Genomic DNA, 22,627 nt, shown 5'->3' on the forward strand with positions numbered 1-22,627 from the left:
AAACCAAAGTTTCCTGTACTGGGTTTGGTGTAAAGACAATTTAAAACAGTGGAAATCTGAAAACACGAATAATAAAAGAAATTGAGGCAAACTATTTCCTCAGATTAAAACAAGTGCAAAGGGATTGGAGTGTAAGAGTAAGGCAGTCTTGCTGCAATTGTACAGGGTTTTGGTGAGACCACACCTGGAGCATTGTGTACAGTTTTGGTCTCCTTACCTAAGGAAGGATACACTTGCCTTAAAGGGAGTGCAACAAAGGTTCACTAGATTAATTCCTGGGTTGAGAGGGCTCTCCTATGAGGAGAGATTGAGTAGAGTGGGCCTATATTCTCTGGAGTTTTGAAGAATGAGAGATAACCTCATTGAAACGTATAAAATTCCTAGAGACCTTAAGGGTAGATGCTGAGAGGCTGTTTCCCCTGGCTGGAGAGTCTAGAGTCATAGTCTCAGGATAAGGGGCTAGCCATTTAGGAGTGAGATGAGAAATTTCTTCACTCAGAGGGTTGAGTCTTTGCAATCCTCTACCCCAGAGGACTGTGGATGCTGAGTCATTGAGTATATTCAAGACAGAGATCAACAGATTTTTGGACTCTAGGGGAATCGAGGGATATGGGGATTGTGCAGGAAAGTGGAGTTGAGGTCGAAGATTAGCCATGATCTTATTGAATGGCGGAGCAGGCTCAAGGGGCTGTATGGCCTACCCCTGTTCCTATTTCTTAGGCTTTCGATCTGTTCTTTGATAATACGTAATTACTGAGACATTAAGAATATTTGAGGAAAGTGCTTATATATTCCTCATTAGGCCATTGATTATCACTAATTAATTTTCTAAGTAATTCATGACTCCTGTAGATAGGTTTAGTCTGCTCACAACAAACCTAAAATTTACTTCAAGCTGCATTGGTTATGACTTTGAAATTATATGGAGTGTAGCAGAATAATAAATATTAAAGGAGCATGATGCAATGACAATTAATAAATATCACTGAGACAAAAATGATGTGCGGCTTTTTGGGAATCTCAATTTTTATGCTGTATTATCCATTTGATAATATAGCTGAAGGCTGTTGGGTGTGTTTTATGTAATATCACTGCAAAAACTGCCTTCATTGCACCCTTAAAGTTCATTGCCTGTAACTGCCCAGGGTTGTGTTTAATTGGAATTGAATAATGTAATAAATGGACAGATATTCACCCAGTGAAAGTTTTGATAAAAAGGGCTTGCAATGGCCTTGAGTAAAGGTACTGCCCAGTGTAAAACTAAACCATACAGGTAAAGAAAGTCCAAGGTTCAAATTCCTCCCTTTTGCTGAGCTAGCTGATTTGAGCCAGCGCAGCAATTGCAAAGCTACAATTGAACCTTTAGGCTGGGGAACAGAAAAATTAGCCAGAATGCTTGCTTGCCTATCTAATGACTCCTGCTGGGAGCGTGGACACCCAGCGAGCAGCAGAAATGGGCTCAGCTGTGATGCCTTCCACAGTTGAATATCCTGCTGACATGGACTCCCAAATGAAAACAACCTCTTGGATGAAATTTTGAAAAGCTGTCGGCACCTCTACGACCATATCCCAATGAGAGGCAACACCTTTTGAGAAATGGTGGGGATGGGGTGACTGGTTATGCTTTCACCACTTCAAATTGATTCAGAATAATTTGCTGTTTACTGGGAAATTCTATGGCCAATATTTATTCAACATCAATAAATGTTTGGCCGCAAATGATGATGATGTTGAAAATTAACCACTACATCCACTCTTTCTCCATTGTAATTATTTGTAAAGGAATCACGAATGCCATCATAGAATGTATACACAAGTGAATTTTGTGGTAATACATGCAGAAGACCACATTTTTCAGTAAAGCTTTTGGTATGATGCAATATGAAACTGGATAACCAAATTTCTTGACTTTGTAAAAATGCAAGATACAGAGTAGGAGGGCAAAAGTTGAATGAAAAAGGCTCTAAAAGATGAGTGGGCCATGTGTTACGTGCTATAACACAATCATGGGGGTTCTGAGGATATTTTCCAGCTTTGCTCTTATTACCCGAAATTATTTCTGCTCATCTTTGTTTTGTTCTGTCCACTGCTTGTGTAAATTTAATTAAATTCAGCACATAATTTAATCTGGATTGGAATATATATATGTCTGCTCATGTATGTGAGCAACTTCAAAGTGAAGTTTCTTTCCAGGTCTTAATGTATAGTTAAATCCCCCTTCAGAGATCTAGCACTGTTTCCCTGTTTACTTTCCTCCACTGGAGAGTCTTAACACTGATTTGCCACACATGCAGCAGGCACACCAGTAGTGGCTTCAGTTTAAATTCAGACTGGAGTTATAAAGGTATGAAATTAGCCTGCTGACTTCACTTTGATGCTAATGTTATGCTTGTTTTTATCTTTTTACGGAAAGGTTCTGCACTTCTAATTTTTCCTTGTTCTTCTCCCCTGCCCCCCCTCTCCCACCCCCCACCCCAAAACCAGGTTCACTTCCCACCTTGCGTAATAGAAATTTATTGCACCTGAAAGATACGAGCATGCTGTGGATTCCATGATGTGCTAGCTGAGAAAACTTCAAACCAAATCACCAGATACGCTTTATGTGCCAAACTGGATTCTTGAGAAAACATTTTTTGTTAATGTACTCAAGACAGAATGAACAAGCCATGGAAAGAACATTTTTTTTTTACCTGGGAAGAGTAAAATAATGGTTTTGAAGCTGCTGCTGCCAACTAGTGCTCACTTTTAGTTCATCTGAACTTCAATTGTTTATTACTGAAATGAAGGAGGTGGTGGAATGGTCATCCAAAGATGTGCTAGCCTGGCTGACCGAGCATGGCATGCAGGAGTATACCGATGCATTTCAGAATAAGCTCGATGGCCAGGGCTTGTTAAAACTGTCTCAGGAAGATTTCCAGAGACCGCCTCTGTCTCTTGTTGCATCAGACAATGGCCAGCTACTACTAGAAAAAATAGAAACACTAAAGATGGAGCATCACATAGAAGTGCACAAGAATGGTCATGCCAATGGTCATCTTAACACGGGTTCTCTGAGTGCCGACAGCGAGAATGACATCCATAATAAAACCAAAAGGACTGGCTTGGCAAATGGTTACCGAAAGGAAATGGTTCAAATCCCCATGCCAGAACTGGAGCAACTTCCATCCTCTCTGGAATGGTGGAAGACTGGTGTTGCTTTCCTTTATGCACTTTCCTGTTTTCTACTTACCACAGTGATGATCTCCGTTGTCCACGAACGCGTGCCTCCCAAGGAGGAACAGCCTCCTCTACCAGACAAATTTTTTGACTATTTTAACAGGGTGGAATGGGCCTTTTCCATCTGTGAGATTAATGGCATGATACTTGTAGGATTATGGCTGGTTCAGTGGGTGCTAATGAAATACAAGTAAGTAAAATAAGCAATGGAATAGATTTCCTTTTTGAAGTCTCATATGATCAAATTTTGATTGCAAATGTATGTGAACTACTGGATTTAGTTCAACTTTTCTGGATTTTTGCTTTATAAAAAATTTTCTTTTTTCAGTTGCCTAAAACAAGACAGCAAATTAAAAATGACTTCCTGGTTTTACCCTTTAAGGCAAAGGATCATTGTTCTGTAACACTAGAAAATTCTGTGAAGATATCAGAACTCTTGTGTTGTAATGGTTTAACCGAATTGAATTTGCTGTCATTGGAGAGAATAATATTGAAAATTAAAATATAGAAACCATGAATAAAATAGATTAAATTTTTTATGTGGCTATACTTTTCAAGTGACTATTACTCTGTCACATTGTGATTTGACTGTGGAACGCTGGGTGTGAGACGACTTTGAGGAACTGGTCTGGTATCACTTTGACTTGACGTAGCATAACTGCAGTATAGTAGTCAGGCAGTCTGTTGGACTTCCTGGTTGCTCTGCAAACTTAGGCAGAATATTGTTTGGAGAAAGCAGCCATTTTCAAAAGTTACCAGTCATAATGAAGTCAGCCTATGCATATAGGCATGCACAAAGATTTCACCTAGTTGTTGGTGAGATTTAGATCTCTCAACCTGGGTAATGCCAGCTGTGAATTTTGTACACTCAATCTCATCCCCTGCAATTACAGTTTAATGTTGCAATGAACTGTCAGTCCAAGACTAGTATATTTACTTCAGCGTTATATTTTAATTGCAGGAGAGAGGGATGAGAGTACAAAATTTGCAGACCCCACAGATAATATGCAATAAGATCCCATGAAAATGAGGTGGTGCTGTTTTGATTATAGAGGAGCTGGATTATTATTTGATTATGGAAGGGGCTAAAGGCATAGGAATAACTATAGACTTAAATCATCTGTCTGAAGAATTCTAGTTCCAGTACTAATGGGACTGGAATTAAACCACTTACGGCTGAATAAGTAGATTGTAATGTTGTCTGGAGTTTGAGCTGACCTTTGGAGTCGGGTCAGAGAGGAAATTCCATTTTTTCTTTGGAAGTTTTACCTGGCATTCACTCTTAAGCATTTACAAAAGGGTAAATTCATAGCCTTTTCTCATTGAATACTTGGGATAAGTGAATTTTACTCCGTAAAATTTCTTTCTAGTTCCAATTGTAGATTCCATACAAAAAGCTGCAGTACAGTAGTATTTGCTTATATGACACGATATGCTTGTTATAGCCAGAATAATGGATTCCTGAACTATCACTTTTTAAAAAACAAACCCGAGGGAAGTGTTGAATTTTCTTGGGACATAAATCTGGACGAAGAAGTAAAAAATGTACAATGATTTCCGAAAGAGAACATTAAACCCAGCCTAATATCCCATCCGTGTTTTCAGTTTAATTTTCACTATACTTTCAGTTTTGAGTGTGATTTAAAGATGGTCAAAATAAGGGTTTTGCTGACAGCTCAATGAATAAATGCATTCTGTAGCATGATGGTGAGCTGTACAGACGAGGAAAATCCCAGCTTCAATCCTTAATCTGTGCAGAGGTAATTGTTCTGAGCCAGAGCTGTGCCACAATTGCATCGCCGTCTGTGTTGGGGAAGGGGAAATTCACCTGGAGACCCTACTCGTGATCCCTGCCCAATGATGCTCCATCCCTGCTTCCTGGAAAATGGGCATATATACTCCTGCCGAGGACAGGTTTAACTTGGCTGTAATGTCTCTCCGTGAGTAGCCAGTACATGCTGGTGGAGCTCTACCCCATCCTAAGTCCCTCTCCTCAGGAGAGAAGGTATAAAGGGTAAAAAATCTGACTTGGACGAGAGCATAAGAAAACCTTTTTTATGTTTGACGTGGCTTGGAAACAATTTAAAACAATACTGCCTTGTTTGATTGCAACTACAGTATATTAGTTCAAAATTTTAATGTTTCTTTTTCCCCTTCCTTCCCCCCCCCCCCCCCCCCCCAAATCAGATCTATTGTGGGCAGGAGATTCTTCTTCATAGTTGGCACACTTTACCTGTACAGATGTATTACAATGTATGTAACAACACTTCCAGTGCCTGGCATGCACTTCAGCTGTTCTCCAAAGGTAAGTTCTGATTACGTTTCCACAGTAGAGGATAACTAAGCAGAAGTTGTAAACCCCCTGAAGGTGTAGAACAGAGTGTTTTACTGAAATTGTAACTGGTAACATTAAATGGAAACGAAAGATACCACAATCTTTTTCTAATTTCACAAGGAAATTAAGTTTTGCCATGATCTAATTAAATTTGTAGCAGCAGTATGCATATTGAAATCTGTTCCGCATTCTAAACAGAGATTAGACTATTTCAGAGAAGTTTTACTAAATTTTGACTAGTTGCTACAAATAAACGCATGTAAATTATGTGGAAGTGCATTAAGGAGAACATAATTCATGGGTGGTTGAATTTAGCAATACCAATACCTCATTAAACTGGAACAAATGTATACAGTGGAAAGGTTGTATAAACTTTTAATTGCCATACAAGAAATGCATGCCATAAATTTCTTGTGTGTAGGAAATGCAACCAACCAAATGCAGTATATGACTCCAGCACATTGGGAATATAATGGATTTAAAGAACAGGTTATTCCAAAATAGACCTGTTGTTTAAGCAGTTTAAGCGCTTGACCTAATCCCAATTTTCTACGAGTTTTGAGTTCAAGGGCTGTTTGAAACGCGCATGAGTTATATGTTCTCAGCCGGAGTGTTTAGAGCACTTCATGGTGGTAGTAGGTTGTTGCATGGAATAGGGAAAGAGGTTCGTGAGTGGCAGAATTCAACTTTCCTATCTTGGAAGTGTTGATGTTTGTTTGGTCCTTCGGATTGAAGGAGGATTTGACGAGTGCCACCTTCTTTAAAGGCTCGTCCATGGGAATAATTTAGTGCCTGAGGCGCCTCTCTATGCTCCCAGCCGGTCTTTCTAAATAAAAAAATCATGTAAATGTAAAAATGCTGGGCTTAAACAGCAGCAGTAACAATCCTATTTATACTAACTTTTTAGTATATTAAATGTTCCATCACTGCCAGACAACATACTAAGAACCAGTGAGAGTTATTTAAATATTTTTTAAATTCCAAGAGGGCAGAGAGTTACCAACTTGTAAACTTATTATACAAAGGGCAGGACTAGATTAGTTATAAATTCTCAGTTATAAGTAGATTACTATACAGTTTGTTGTACCAGATTCAACTGCCCAATGCCAGTTCAATACAATATAATTTGTACAGTAGCTTTGTTTTTGTTTTCCACAATTGAGCCTGCTAATCTTATTGCAGAATGTATTCCCAGGATGGTTAAATTTCAAGATTATCTTGGTCATGTGGAAGATGTATAAATAGATCTGATCTGTTTTGCTCCGAATTATTTAATCACAAGAAAGCCTTGTGACCATTTGAAGCCCTGTGAGGTGTCATAGAAATCCATCCTTTGAATATTGCTTTTGGAAAGCTTCAGCTAATTCCATATTGTAGCTGACATTAGCTGTGTTTATTCATTGAAATCTAGGCCATTGTAAATTGCTGTGAACCAATCCATGTGATTAGAATTCAGCAGCGTGATTGATGTACAGTACAGTTTACAAAAACAACTTGTGTTTTAATAGCCGGTTGAGAATAAGTTATTTAAAAGTTTTTTTTATTCGTTCATGGGATGTGGGTGTTGCTGGCAAGGCCAGCATTTATTGCCCAACCCTAGTTGCCCTTGCGAAGGTGGTGGTGAGCCACCGCCTTGAACCGCTGCAGTCCATGTGGTGTAGGTACTCCCACAGTGCTTTTAGGGAGCGAGTTCCAGGAATTTGACCCAGCGACGATGAAGGAACAGCATTATACTTCCAAGTCCGGATGTTGTGTGACTTGGAGGGGAAATTGGAGGTGGTGGTGTTCCCATGCGCCTGCTACCCTTGTCCTTCCAGGTGGTAGAGGTCGTGGGTTTGGAAGGTACTGCTGAAGAAGCCTTGGTGAGTTGCTGCAGTGCATCTTGTAGTTGGTACACACTGCAGCCGTGGTACGCCAGTGGTGGAGGGAGTGAATGTTTGAGGTGGTGGTTGGGATGCCAATCAAGCGGGCTGCTTTGCCTTGGATGGTGTCGAGCTCCTTGAGTTTTTTTGGAGCTGCATTCAAGCAGGCAAGTGGAGAGTATTCCATCACACTCCTGACTCGTGCCTTGTAGATGGTGGAAGGGCTTTGGGGAGTCAGGAGGTGAGATAATCGCCACAGAATATCCAGCCTCTGACCTCTTGTTGCCACAGTATTTATGTGGCTGGTCCAGTTAAATTTCTGGTCAAAGGTGAACCCCCCCCCCCCCCCCCCCCCCCCCAGAATATCGATGGTGGGGGATTCGGTGATGGTAATGCCGTTGATTGTCAAAGGGCGGTAGTTAGACGTTCGCTTGTTGGAGATAGTCATTGTCTGCCACTTGTGTGGCGTGACTGTTCTCTGTCACTTATCAGCCTAAGCCTGAACGTCGTCCAGGTCTTGCTGCATGTGTGCAATGGACTGCTTCATTATCTGAGGATTTGCTAATGGCACTGAACACTGCAGTCATCAGCAAACATCCCCACTTCTGATCTTATGATGGAGGGAAGGTCATTGATGAAGCAGCTGAAGATGGTTGGGCCTAGACACAGTCCTGATGAACTCCTGCAACGATGTCCTGGGGCTGTGATGATTGACCTTCAATCACCACAACCATCTTCCTTTGTGCTAGGTATGACTCCAGCCAGTGGAGAGTTCCCCCCCCCCCCCCCCGATTCCCACTGACTTCAGTTTGACTAGGCCTCCTTGATGCCACACTCGGTCAAATGCTGTCTTGATGTCAAGGGCAGTCACTCTCACCTCCGGAATTCAGCTCTTTTGTCCACATTTGGACCAAGGCTGTAATGAGGTCTGGAGCCGAGTGGTCCTGGCGGAATCCAAACTGGGCATCAGTGAGCAGGTTATTGGTGAGTAAGTGCTGCTTGATAGCACTTTCGACGACACCTTCCATCACTTTGCTGATGATTGAGAGTAGACTGATGGGGCGGTAATTGGCCAGATTGGATTTGTCCTACATTTTGTGGACAGGACATTCCTGGGCAGTTTTCCACGTTGTCGGATAGATGCCAGTGTTGCGGTTGTACTGGAACAGCTTGGCTAGAGGCGCGGCTAGTTCTGGAGCACAAGCCATCAGCACGACAGCCGGGATGTTGTCAGGGCCCACAGCCTTTGCTGTATCCAGTGCGTTCAGTCATTTCTTGATATCACGTGGAATGAATCGAATTGGCTGAAGACTGGCTTCTGTGATGGTGGGGACCTCGGGAGTAGGCCGATATGGATCATCCACCCGACACTTCTGGCTGAAGATGGTTGCAAACGCTTCAGCCTTGTCTTTTGCACTCGTGTACTGGGCGCCACCATCATTGAGGATGGGGATATTCATGGAGCCTCCTCCTCCCATTAGTTGTTTAATGGTCCACCACCATTCACAACTGGATGTGGCAGGACTGCAGAGCTTTGATCTGATCCGTTAATTGTGGGATTGATTAGCTCTGTCGATAGCATGCTGCAGGGTGACAATGCCTGGGAATTAAACATACCAGGTTATTTAACGATCAGGAAGGAAGGAAGGGGAGGTGGGGTGGCTATGTTAATAAAGGAAGGAATCACTGTAATACAGAGAAATGATATTGGGTCAAAAGATCAGGATAATGAAACAGTTTGGGTGGAGGTAAGGAATAATAAGGGGAAAAAAACACTAGTGGGCGTAGTCTATAGGCCTCCGAACAGTGGCAACTCTGTTGGACGGAGTATCAATCAGGAAATAGTTGAGGCTTGTAATAAGGGAACATCTATAATTATGGGGGATTTTAACTATCATATTAATTGGACAAATCAAATTGGGCAGGGCTGCCTTGAGGATGAGTTCATTGTATTAGGGATGGGTTTCTTGAGCAGTATGTAACTGAACCGACCAGGGGGCAAGCAACCTTAGATCTGGTCCTGTGTAACAAGATGGGATTAATTAAAAATGTCCTAGTAAAGGATCCCCTTGGAATGAGTGACCATAACATGGTTGAATTCCATATTCAATTAGAGGGTGAGAAGGTTGGATCTCAAACAAGCGTGCTAAGCTTGAATAAAGGAGACTATGAAGGTATGAGAGCGGAATTGAGTGGATTGGGAAAATAGATTAAAGGGTAAGACGATACATGATCAGTGATGTACATTTAAGGAGTTATTTTACAACTTCCAAAAAATATATATTCCACTGAGAAGAAAAGGGTGTAAAAGAAAAGACAGCCATCCGTGGCTAAGTAAAGAAATTAAGGATAGTATTCGACTAAAAACAAAGGCATATAAGGTAGCCAAATCTAGTGGGAGGATAGAGGATTGGGAAAACTTTAAAAGACAGCAAAAAATAACAAAAAGATTGATTAAGAAAGGGAAGATAGATTATGAAAGTAAATTAGCAAAAAATATAAAAACAGATAGTAAGAGTTTTTATAGTTATATAAAAAGAAAAAGGGTGGCTAAAGTAAATGTTGGTCCCTTAGAGGATGAGACCAGGAAATTAATGGTGGGAAATATGGAGATGGCAAAAACACAATGAATATTTTACATCAGTCTTTACAGTAGAAGACACTAAGAATATCCCAACACTGGACAAACAGGGGGCTAAAGGGGGGGAGGAGCTAAACACGATCAAAATCACTAAGGAAGTGGTACTCGGTAAAATAATGGGACTCGAGGCGGATAAATCACCTGGACCTGATGGCTTACATCCTAGGGTCTTGAGGGAAGTGGCGGTAGGGATTGTGGATGCATTGGTAATAATTTTCCAAAACTCCCTGGACTCGGCAAAGGTCCCGGCAGACTGGAAAACTGCTAATGTAACACCCTTATTTAAAAAGGGCAGTAGACGGAAGGCTGGAAACTATAGACCGGTTAGCCTAACATCTGTGGTAGGTAAAATTTTGGAGTCCATTATTAAGGAGACAGTAACAGGACATTTGGATAATCATAATTTAATAGGACAAAGTCAGCATGGTTTTATGAAGGGGGAAGTCATGTTTGACAAATTTGCTGGAGTTCTTTGAGGAAGTAACATATAGGGTGGATAAAGGGGAACCAGTGGACGTAGTGTATTTAGACTTCCAAAAGGCATTTGACAAGGTGCCACACTAAAGATTATTGCTTAAGATAAAAAATCACAGGATTGGGGGTAATATTCTGGCATGGATAGAGGATTGGCTATCTAACAGAAGGCAGAGAGTTGGGATAAATGGTTCATTCTCAGACTGGCAATCACTAACTAGTGGTGTTCCGCAGGGGTCAGTGCTGGGTCCCCAACTCTTTACAATCTATATTAACGATTTGGAGGAGGGGACCGAGTGTAACATATCAAAGTTTGCAGATGATACTAAGATGGGAGGGAAAGTAGTGAGTGAGGAGGACATAAAAAACCTGCAAGGGGACATAGACAGGCTAAGTAAGTGGGCAGAGATTTGGCAGATGGAATACAATACTGGAAAGTGTGAGGTTATGCACTTTGGCAGGAAAAATCGTAGAGCAAGTTATTATCTTAATGGCAAGAAACTGGAAAGTACTGAAGTACAAAGGGATCTGGGGGTCCTGGTGCACGAAACTCAAAAGGTTAGTATGCAGGTGCAGCAAGTGATTAAGAAGGCCAATGGAATGTTGGCTTTCATTGCTAGGGGGATAGAATATAAAAATAGGGAGGTAGTGCTTCAGTTGTACAAGGTATTGGTGAGACCGCACCTGGAATACTGCATACAGTTTTGGTGTCCATACTTAAGAAAGGACATACTTGCTCTCGAGTCAGTACAAAGAAGGTTCACTCGGTTAATCCCGGGGATGAGGGGATGGACATATGAGGAGAGGTTGAGTAGATTGGGACTCTACTCATTGGAGTTCAGAAGAATGAGAGGCGATCTTATTGAAACATATAAGATTGTGAAGGGGCTTGATTGGGTGGATGCGGGGAAGATGTTCCTGATGATGGGTGAAACTAGAACTGGGGGGCATAGTCTTAGGATAAGGGGCTGCTCTTTCAAAACTGAGATGAGGAGGAACTACTTCACTCAGAGGGTGGTAGGTCCATGGAATATGCTGCCCCAAAAAGCTGTAGAAGCTACATCATTACATAAATTTAAAACAGAAATAGACAGTTTCCTAGAAGTAAAGGGTTACGGGGAGCGGGCAGGAATTTGGACGAGTCTAGGTTTGGATCGGTCATGGCCCTGTGGGTAGCGGAGCGGGCCCAGGGGCCGTGTAGCCTGATCCTGCTCCTATTTCGTGTGTCTAATTCTGTTAGATTCAGGAGATGGTTCTGTGATAGTGGATTGGCGGTTAGGATCAGATCAGCCATGATCTTATTGAATGGCGGAGCAGGCTCGAGGGGCCGATTGGCCTACTCCTCCTATTTCTTATGTTCTTATGCTTCTGCTTTTTAGTATGCATGTAGTCCTGTGTTGCAGCTTCCCTGGGTTGGCACCACATTTTTAGTTACACCTGGTGCTGCTCCTGGCATTTTTGAACCAGGATTGGTCCCCTGGCTTGATGGTAATGGTAAAGTGAGGGATATGCTGGGCCATGAGGTTGCAGATTGTGCTGGAATACAATTCTGCTGCTGATGGTCCACAGCGCCTTATGGATGCCCAGTTTTGAGCTGCAAGATCTGTTCTGTATCTGTCCCATTTAGCACGATGGAGGGTGTCCTCAGTGTGAAGATGGGACTTTGTCTCCACAATGACTGTGCGGTGGTCAGTGCTACCAATGCTGTCATGGACAGATGCATCTGCGACAGGTAGATTGGTGAAGACGAGGTCAAGTAGGTTTTTCCCTCGTTGGTTCTCTCACCACCTGTCTCAGGCCCAGACTGGCAGCTATGTCCTTCAGGACTTGCCCAGCTCGGTCAGTAGTGGTGCTACCAAGCCGCTCATAGTGATGGACATTGAAGTTCCCCGCCCAGAGTACATTCTGTGCCCTTGCTACTCTCAGTGCTTCTTCCAAGTGGTGTTCAACATGGAGGAGAACTGATTAATCAGCTGGGGGAGGGCGGTAGGTGGTAATCAGCAGGAGGTTTCCTTGCCCATGCTTGACCTGAAGCCATGAGACTTCATGGGGTCCGGAGTCAATGTTGAGGACTCCCAGGGCCACTCCTTCCCGACTGTATACCACTGTGCCGCCACCCCTGGTGGGTCTGTGCTGCCGGTGGGTCAGGACGTACGGAGGGATGGCGATGGAGGAGTTTGGGACATCGGCTGAAAAGTATGATTCTGTGAGTATGACTTTGTCGGGCTGTTACCTGACTAGTCTGTGGGACAGGTCTCAATTTTGGCACAAGTCCCCAGATGTTGGTGAGGAGGACTTTTCAGGGTTGACTGGGTTGGGCTTGGTGTGGCATTGTCGTCTCCGTAGCCGATGCAAAGGTTGATGCCGGGTGGTCCATCCGGTTTTATTTTTATTGTTTTTCGTAGCGGTTTTTTACAACTCAGGCCATTTCAAAAGTCAGCTAAGAGTCAACCACATTGCTGTGGGTCTGGAGTCACATATAGGACAGCAGATTTCCTTCCCGAAACGACATTAGTGAACCAGATGGGTTTTTACGACAATCCGATAGTTTCATGGTCACCGTTACTGATGCTAGCGCTTTATTCCAGATTTATTTAATTAACTGAATTTAAATTCCCCAGCTGCCGTGGTGGGGTTTGAACTCACTTCTCCGACTCATTGGTCCAGGCCTCTGGATTACTATTCCAGTAACATAACCACAATGCTACCATACCCACTAGTGATGGCATTATTAATATTTTCAGGTTCAAATTATGCTTTTCAAAATTGTAAATCAGCTTGGCCATGTATTATGTGTTTGCCGATATTATATAATTTTTGTCTTGCCTTTTTAAAAAAAAGTCCATGATGCAAAGGACGATGGTCGGCACGATGCTGATAAGTAGGAGGCAGGAAGAAGTACTGAGGGTGGGAATAATGATTTAATATGTGCTCCATGGGAAGGGAAAAGGGAGGGGGATGATGGGATATGGTAGGCAGAGATGGGCAGTGTTCATTGGATCTTGTATTAATGTGAGGGGATAGCCAGGGTCTGGAAGTGTATCAGTAGTAGGAGGTTGGATGTCGGGTATGGGAGCACTGGGATGATGGAGCGTGGGAGCATCGTGGAGGGTGTTGCTGGGTGTGGAAGTACTGGGAGGGGCATCTTGGAAGTTGAGAACTGTGGGACGGAGTTGAAGGGTGTTGAGGACGCTTTACGAACTGGGAACTGGCTATAGAAGCTATCTTAAATTGCTTACTGAGATTCAACTGTACAAATGGATCACGGTTCGGGATGCGATGATGGCTGTTTTCTTTAGAGCTGGGTGGGCATTGAGGGAAAGAATGGGTACTGGGGGGTTACCTATAGAAGTGAACAGCAGGGTGTTATGGAGCACTGAAGGTAAGCCTTCATGAATTCCTCTCTACCTCAAGTTTTTACAAAAGGCTATTTAAAGTGCACATTGCAGTTATACTGTAATTGCCTTTTTAGTAATTTCCACTTTGCCTCCCCCAACCACACTTGGAAAATTCCATAGTTAGAAGCACAGTAATGGCTTAAACAACTTAAAGCTGCTTCTTGGTCACAGTGGGAAGATGGCTTTTGGGATTTCTTTGATCCTGTGGGCAAGAGAAGGTCTGAGTGGTCAGGGCAGGGTGTGAGCTGGGGCAACAGGAGAGGTAGCATGGGGAAGGCCAGATGACAGGCCCAGCTTTTACAGGCCTCAAGCAGATAGTACTGTTGGTGAATGATGCTACCAGCCTTGGAGACAGTTGGAAGGACCCTATGGGTAGTAAGTGTATAAATAGACAAGTTTAAGCGTAATGGAAACAATGACGGGAATAAATGTGACAGCTGAAGTATATTCTTTATGTAAGACTTTCAATATTCTGTAATCTATATATTAAAGTTATGTGAGATATGCACTTCTTGCCTTCAAGCCTTGCGACCTATTGCAACGATTTTTGGCCATGCTTTTCTGTCAACATTTGCCTTTTTGTAAATTACTAGAACCATCACAATGTAGGTGTAGACTTGAGCCACAAGGTGGCTCTGTGGGATGAGTTTCTGAAGTCTCTCTACCAACTTGGTCCCCATCTTGTATATTAGAAAAAAACTTAACTACTGACCATTGGCAATGTCACGGGCCATTTGCCGGCATATTAAATACATTGTTCCATCACCAATTATTATATGCATATGTAATATTTGGCAAAGGGAACTGTGCATTCAGAGTTTAATTGCTGTTCCGGTTGCAAGTTGGAACCCAGGATGAAATGTGTTTGTGTGATTGCTCAGGTAACTTTTCAAATCAATGGCTATAGATATATATTCTCATCCTAGTGTTGAGCTGTTTTCTATTGGGGGAGTTTCTCTATTAGGAGGTGGGGGGTGGCAGGTGGGCTTCTTTACACTCCAGATGACTTGATTTCTGCTTTTCTGAAAAGGACTAGCCAATCTCCCATATTCATAGTAAGTAAGAGGATAATCCATTTAAGGACAGGGACATTATATCAGTATTATAACAGTATTCTGCTTTTGGTGTAATTGGATATTTCTGAGGTTACAAGTCCATTTGATAAGTAAACACTGGTTCATACATGGTCAATCAAGAAGCTGCAGACATTGTGGTTCCGTCATTTTCTGTTGCTGGAGAGTTTATATATTCCAAATGTTTTTGATTTTGTTTGCCTTAGTTTGTTTATATTCTTTCAAGTGAGGCATAGACGTTTGAAGAAGTGCATGACATCTGAAGTATGGACAAGAATTGCATGCATGTTTTTATAATACAGGTAGATTTTTGTCAGAAATCTGCTTAGAAATAAATCTGCCTATTAGGGTGACGGAGAAGTGTGACACAGGAAACGTGATGCGATGGACAGGAAATGCTGCACATGTACCATTTTCACTTTATTGCTAGTGGATCTCCCATGACTGCACACGGTAAGTCTCTCTCTCTCTCTCTCTCTCTCTCTCTCTCTCTCTCTCTCTCTCTCTCTCTCTCTCTTTCCTCCCCCCCCCCCAACCCCTTGTCAGTCTCTGTTGCTTTGTGTTGCTCCGTATGTTTTGCTCTCTCTCCCTCTCTCCCTCTCTCCCTCTCTCTCTCTCTCTCTCTCTCCCTCTCTCTCTCTCTCTCTCCCTCTCTCTCTCTCTCACTCACCTTTTGGGTGAGAGGTGGTCAGTGGCCTGGTGAGATGGGTGGGGGAGAGAGAGAGACCATATTCTCTGACTTAACCCATGCAATGCCGTAGGAGATCCACTAGTGTGTATATATAATTAATAGAGCAAACATGCTACATATTGTATCGAGCCAATCATGTTGCTGCCTCAGGCTCTCAGTTAGCAGATAACTGGAAACCCACCCCGTTTCAACCTTGCCTAACTGCTTTGCACCCTGGTCCTATGTTTCATTCTCCACCCAATTGCTCCATTCTTAATTGACTGTTGCTTTGCCCAGCCCATGTCCTGGATTACATGCTTCATGGGACATATACTAATAAAATAAATTCTTGCAAAATATAGTACACATTGCTTCCACTCTCCATTCTCTACAGTGCTCCATGCACACATTATTGCTGCGATTCATTAAAGCCCCTCATGCTTTCTGTACATATATATCTATGTATTTATTAACAGATAAATTGTTGGTGAGGGGTGGCATTTCGCTCACTGCCTCCTGCCTTTACTGTATTATCTAAAGCATTGGATGAATAGAAATGATTGCACATTTCTAGGAGGCAAAATTAGACAAGAAAAATTCTCAAACTTGATGCTCTTCTGTGGTGTTGCTCAAGGACACAATTTTCTTTTTTATTGCTTGCTGTTATGCACCATATGGGTGTCTGGAAGGTCCCTGTGACAAGGTCGTAAAAGTTGAAGAGCTCTGTGAAATTCACTGCCAATGGTAGAGATGACAGATTGTTACTTGTTCCTGCAGGTCTTGTGGCCCAGGTGGCACACTCCAGTCACAGCTTCCCTGGTGAGCCTGCAGCACCTCTAACACTGCTCCTCTGCCTACCCCAGGTAGCTTGATTGTTTCAGTGGATCTACTGCCTGGGGTAGTACCAATTATGTTGCGCGCTACCTACGTCCTCTGCAGTCTCGTGCTGCCCTCTGCTCCTGCTCTGTAACAGTAACGTGCCACTGACTGCTGCACCAGTGCTTGTGTGCAGAGGACTCGTTGCTTTTCACTTGCTGAATCTTCCCCAGCATTCGACTCATTAGCTCGAGGCCTGGATTGGAGTAAAATGCTCACTTTTTCATTTCACTGCTGATGTGGAGTGCTGAGAGAGTTTGTTAACTTGTAACAACTTTAACCAGCAAAAAAACAGCTTTTCTCTTACTGTTCACTAATATTAAACCTTTTTTCCCGAAAGGGTAGGAATTTTTGCATCGGCAATGTACACAAATAGCCCATTACCTTTTCCAACCAGCATTATTCCACTTTTTTGAAAAAATTAGCAGAGATGATGTCCTAAATTGTGTGTATTTTTAGATATCATCTTAAAAAAAAAAAATACAATAGAAGTAGCCTAGCTGATGGGTACCATACTCATTTTTCAGCTATAAACAGGAGATTTTGCCTTGACTTACATGTAGAGCTTGGTATCCCCAATTATTTTGAGTAATTGTCAATGGAGTTTGAAGCTGTATGTTGTTTAGTACTTCAGTTTAGAAGGAAACCTACTCTAGTGTAATAGAGCCAAATGCCTCTTGACTGATTAAATCCATCACTGATTATAGTTCACAGGTGTGGTTGTTGGCCTGGTTTGCTGTGTTTAGACTTGTTTAGTAATCACCTGTTGCCTTCTTGTACTGTAAAATCCTGTGAGCTTGCAGCTGCCTGGGGATTTAAAGGCTTGTTCCAGCATTTTGCTTAATTAGTTGAATAGATATCAATTATTTTTAAATCCTATGTACTGGTCAGAAAATGTAATCTTTATGAAAACTTTAAAAGCAATTCCATATTTTTAAATGCTAACCGTCTCCAAAAATCTATCCGTAACTACATATTTTAATCAAGTTTGTGAAAACGGTTCAACATAGGAACACAAGAACAGGAGCAGGTCATTCAGGCCCTCAGGCCTGTTCTGCTTTCTATCAGATCATGGCTGATCTGTACCTCAACTCCATTTACCCCCTTTTTCTCCCTATCCCTTGATATCCTTACCTACCAAAAATCTGTCGTTCTCGGCCTTGAAAATGTCAATTGACCCAGCATCCACAGCCTTTTGGGAGAAAGAGTTCCAGACTTCCACTACCATTTTTGTAGAAAAATGCTTCTGGATTTCACTTCCTCCCCTTTGTATTCCACTGAGATATTTTTGCATTGTGGGTGAAGAATAAGTACAGTGTAGTCCATTAAATTTAAAGTTATTTTAAGTTGTAGTTGCAGTAACGTGCCGAATCGCTTTTGAAGTTAATTATATACAGTAATGCTTTGTTAGTTGAAGTTGATTAGGTATAGTGCATGTCCTTTGTTGGTTGTGTGATTGTGCTCCAAACTAGGCAACTCATTGAGTAGTAGCTAGCTTCTATTGGAGGCAAGAAAATTCATTCGAAGATTGACCTGGTTACGTGTTGGTCATAGTTCTATGCCTTGATTGCCTGGAAACCAACTAATGGGGCAAGTTTCAGCCAATCAGAGGTTACTTATTTTTAATTTTGCTTCCATCTCTCAAATGGATGGTGATCCATGGGAGCCTCAGAAAAGAAGTCATTAAGTTGAAAAAGTTATAAAATAAAACTAGGGTATATTGTGTAGAAATAAAGTAAATAGAAAAAAGAGAATGGGGACAAAGACATAGAGAGAAGAGCAATAATAAAGTATATGTATAATTTGTACCACCCCCAACAGTTAAAGCATCCACGTTTAAAATGAGCAGTCGCTTATATTGGCCACAAAGCAATAACCATTAGCTATTTGCATTATTGTCAATTACAAAGGTTTTGGTTATAACGTCTTAAGTGCTCCATTTATTTTGGGCAGAAACAGCTGTGCTCACTCACTCGTTCACACCTTGCAGTCTTGATCTACAATATTCTTCTTATATTGTGAATTACATAAGTTTTCATGGTCATGAGCAACAGAATGCCTTGAATTGTTGCCTTGGCTAGCCAACCAGTTCAGCAGCTTGCAGGACGTTATCTGATCACTTTCAGGATGGTGTGCTCCTTAAGATCAGCTGCAGCCTGGCTTATTGCTGCCTGTTTCCTGCTGCGATGTTTCTTGGATGAAGTTAACTCTCTTGCTCCACTGACCTGTAACCTGTGTGAAATCTTTATCATTAAATTATCCTAAGTTCCAAATTCAATTAAACTAAAACTGCTTTTACTGGGGATTGGTTGTGTATGTATGTGCAGTCGGGGATGTTAATCACTGAAGGGCCCAAGGAGCAGGGACAGATGGGAATGCTCCTCAGACTGAAAATATAGAGCAGGAAAACCAACTATAAATAAAAACATGATTGGCAAGGCTCTTTTTGAGAAAAAATCGAATTAATTGTAAGAGGGGAGTGAGTGAAACGGAACCAAGATTCTTTCAAAATGTGCATCGTACCAATTAAATTCCTGGTTAAATTGTAACATTTTCGACAGTTCTGAGTATTCATTACAAGCCCATTCACCCCTTATTAATCATATTGTACCCCAGCTCCATTCCATATCTCACCAGCCTGACCCCGAACTTCCGGTCACCTATCAATTTAATTCTCTGCTCCACTCCCACTCTGATCTCTCTGTCCTCGGCTTCTTACACAGTTCCAACGAAGCTCAACATAAGCTCGAGGAGCAGCACCTCATTTTTTGATTAGGCACTTTACAGCCTTCTGGACTCAACATTGAATTCAACAATTTCGGAATATAACATCTGCCCCCATATTTTTTTCTTTTTTTTCCCCTCTCACATGGCAGCTGTCGATGATTTTGCCAATGCCACTTACACCTCATCTTGAGTCATCTTTTGTTTTTTAACTTGTCCCATTAACATCTGCTTTTGCCTTGCACCATCATCCCTTTTGTCTTTTAATCTCTCCTGCCTTCCAGCCTATCCCAGCCCTTCCCTTTGTTCTTTCCTCTCCTCCTCCCTTTCCCTGCCTCACACTTGCTTAAAAATCAGTTACTTTTCCAGTTCTGACGAAGGGCCATCGACCTGAAACGTTAACTCTCTTTCTCTCTCCATGATGCTGCCTGACCTGAGAGTTTCCAGCATTTTCTGTTGTTATTCCATATCTCACCATTTTCTTTGGCAGGATCCAGCTTTACAGAATCCTTAAATGACAGTCCTGCTCTCCTAATCTCATTCTTAACTAGGAATACTGTACCACATTATACAGGCCATCGCATATAATCAGGCGGGCAAATCACATGTGCCTGCTATAGGTGGGGGGGGGGTTATTTAAAATTGCTTTGCAGTATAGGGTTAATGTTGGTGATAAAATACACTTGACTTTTGAATTACCATGTTGCTGTGCGTTTGTTTCGGTGTCTTGGTGTCCGAGCTGAGCTTCGGACGGGGGTAAAGGTAAGTCTTGCAGCCGGAACCTATTAGTCATGTAAGGTTTAAATAGAGTCCACCTAATATGCTGAGCTATAATTTTTAGGTGGAGGGGAAGAAGCAAATTACACAAAGTGAAACAGGATTTTGCCCCAAAGTTGTCGCAAATAAAATGTTTTAAAGAATTGTAACTTTATGAAATATTAATTTTTCAGTGTTTCAAAAGGAATTAAAATACTATAGACAAAAGAAATTGGAGTATAACAGTATATGAATTATCCATAAGATAAAAATTATAATCTGAGCGATTTTGCATTTTAATTTTATTTGTAGGTTCTCGTCAGTTATTTCTATAATGACGCTTTTCAGGACATTATTCCATCTCTCTGTCCCAGTAAAATGGTTAATACAGAATATTTCTTGGAGTAAAATAGCATTAAACCAGATTTGCTGGCAGTAATGAGGTGCATTGAATAATACCAACTATAAGCCATTGGCCAGACACATGCAGTTGTACTGTGTCCCATGTCATGTGCGTGCCTGTGCAGGGGTGCTTCGAGCTTAGCTACCTCGTGTGCATCATACTTACAGGCACTTGGCTTGAGTTCGACTTACAACTGTAGTTTATAATCAATGGCTCCAATCCGAATTATTTTCTTTCCAGTTTTATTATTGCTGCAACAGGTTAAACTTGCTCACTTTTTTTTTATTTGGATTTGCAATAAAGTGAATTAATTAGCTCAATCAGGATTTAACCTCATTAGCCAGAAAATACTTCCTTGTATCTGGTCCATTTATCAGCTCACTATCTTGGGAGAGGCACACCCACCTTAGCCAGAAGAGTATTTGCAGTTGTAGTGGAATTTTTTTTTTATTATGCAGTTGGTTGCAATCCCTCATTCCATTTGTGGGCATATTGGACTGAGGAGAGCTGCATTACGGAGGGAGAGAGATTTTGGACTAAATGTGGTTTTGGATTGTCAATTGAGTTTTGTGCTCCCAGAGGTGACCAAGCTCTATTGCAGAATGTTAATGAGGGAGGGATTCCTGAGGGTTCACCTGGAACAACAGAAGATTCTCATGCAGAAAGATTTTTATGAACTGCGAGTGGATTTGCTCATGGATTAAAAAATCTAAAAAGGAATAATTGAGAGTGTATAAATGAATAAACCTGAGTCCCTCTACTACCTATCTATAGATATGTGAAGAGAAAAAGATTGGTAAAGTCAAGCGTAGGTCCCTTGCAGTCAGACTCTGGGGAATTTATAATGGGGAACAAAGACATGGCAGACCAATTAAATACATACATTGGTTCTGTCTTCACAAAGGAGGACACAAATAAACTCCCAGAGATGTCGGGGAACATAGGGTCTAATGAGAGGGAGCAACTGAATGAAATCAGTATTTGTAGGGAAATGGTATTCGGGAAATTGAAGGCCGATAAATCCCCAGGGCCTGATAATCTACATCCTAGGGTATTTAAGGAAGTGCCCCTAGAAATAGTAGATGCATTGCTGGTCATCTTCCAAAATTCTATAGACTCTGGAACAGTTCCCATGGATTGGAGGGTAGCTAATGTAACCCCACTATTTAAAAAAGGTGGTAGAGAAAAAAACGGGCAATTATAGACCGGTAAGCCTGACATCGGTAGTGGGGGAAATGCTAGAGTCCATTATAAAAGATGTAAAAGTAGAGCACTTGGAAAACAGTGACAGGATTGGACAAAGTCAACATGGATTTACAAAAGGTAAATCATGCTTGACTAATCTGGAATTTTTTGAGGATGTAACTGGTAGAATAGATAAGGGAGAACCAGTGGATGTGGTGTATTTGGACTTTCAGAAGGCTTTCGATAAGGACCCGCATAAGAGACTAGCGTGCAAAGTTAAAGCACATGGGATTGGGGGGTAAGGTACTGACTTGGATAGAAAACTGGTTGACAGACAGGAAGCAAAGAGTTGGAATAAACGGGTCTTTTTCCGAGTGGCAGGCAGTGACTAATGTGGTACTGCAGGGATCAGTGCTAGGACCCCAGTTATTCACAATATATATTAATGATCTAGACGAGGGAACTAGATATAATATCTCCAAGTTTGCAGACGACACAAAGCTGGGTGGGCGTGTGTGCTGTGAGGAGGATGCAGAGAAACTCCAGTACGATTTGGGCGATTGGGCAGATACATGGCAGATGCAGTATAATGTGGATAAATGCGAGGTTATCCACTTTGGTGGCAAAAACAGGAAGGCAGATTATTATCTGAACGGCAATAGATTGGGAAAAGGGGAAGTGCAACGAGACCTGGGTGTCCTTGTGCACCAGTCGCTGAAGGTAAGCATGCAGGTACAGCAGGCGGTTAAGAAGGCAAATGGTATGCTGGCCTTCATAGCGAGAGGATTCGAGTACAGGAGCAAGGATGTCTTGCTGCAGTTGTACAGGGCCTTGGTGAGACCACGCCTTGAGTATTGTGTGAAGTTTTGGTTGCCTTATCTGAGGAAGGGATGTTCTTGCCATGGAGGGAGTGCAGCGAAGATTCACCAGACTGATGCCTGGGATGGCAGAAATGACGTATGAAGAGCGATTGGTTCGAATGGGCTTATATTCGCTAGAGTTTAGAAGAATGAG

At 42.0% G+C, this 22,627-nt stretch overlaps 1 protein-coding gene across 1 annotated transcript in view; it reads left to right on the forward strand.

Moving 5' to 3' along the window:
* The window catches only part of sgms1b (sphingomyelin synthase 1b), a 94,989-nt gene that overhangs the window by 49,427 nt on the left and 22,935 nt on the right, over window positions 1-22,627 (forward strand). The window contains exons 3-4 of the mRNA XM_085994877.1: window positions 2,485-3,406; window positions 5,404-5,521. Coding sequence (XP_085851003.1) covers window positions 2,781-3,406; window positions 5,404-5,521 — 744 coding nt within the window. The 5' untranslated portion in view covers window positions 2,485-2,780. The remainder of the gene's footprint in view (window positions 1-2,484; window positions 3,407-5,403; window positions 5,522-22,627) is intronic.

Source organism: Somniosus microcephalus, chromosome 8 (genome assembly GCF_052327205.1).
Source record: "Somniosus microcephalus isolate GS21.2 chromosome 8, FLI_Smic_1.0, whole genome shotgun sequence".
NCBI lineage: Eukaryota > Metazoa > Chordata > Chondrichthyes > Squaliformes > Somniosidae > Somniosus > Somniosus microcephalus.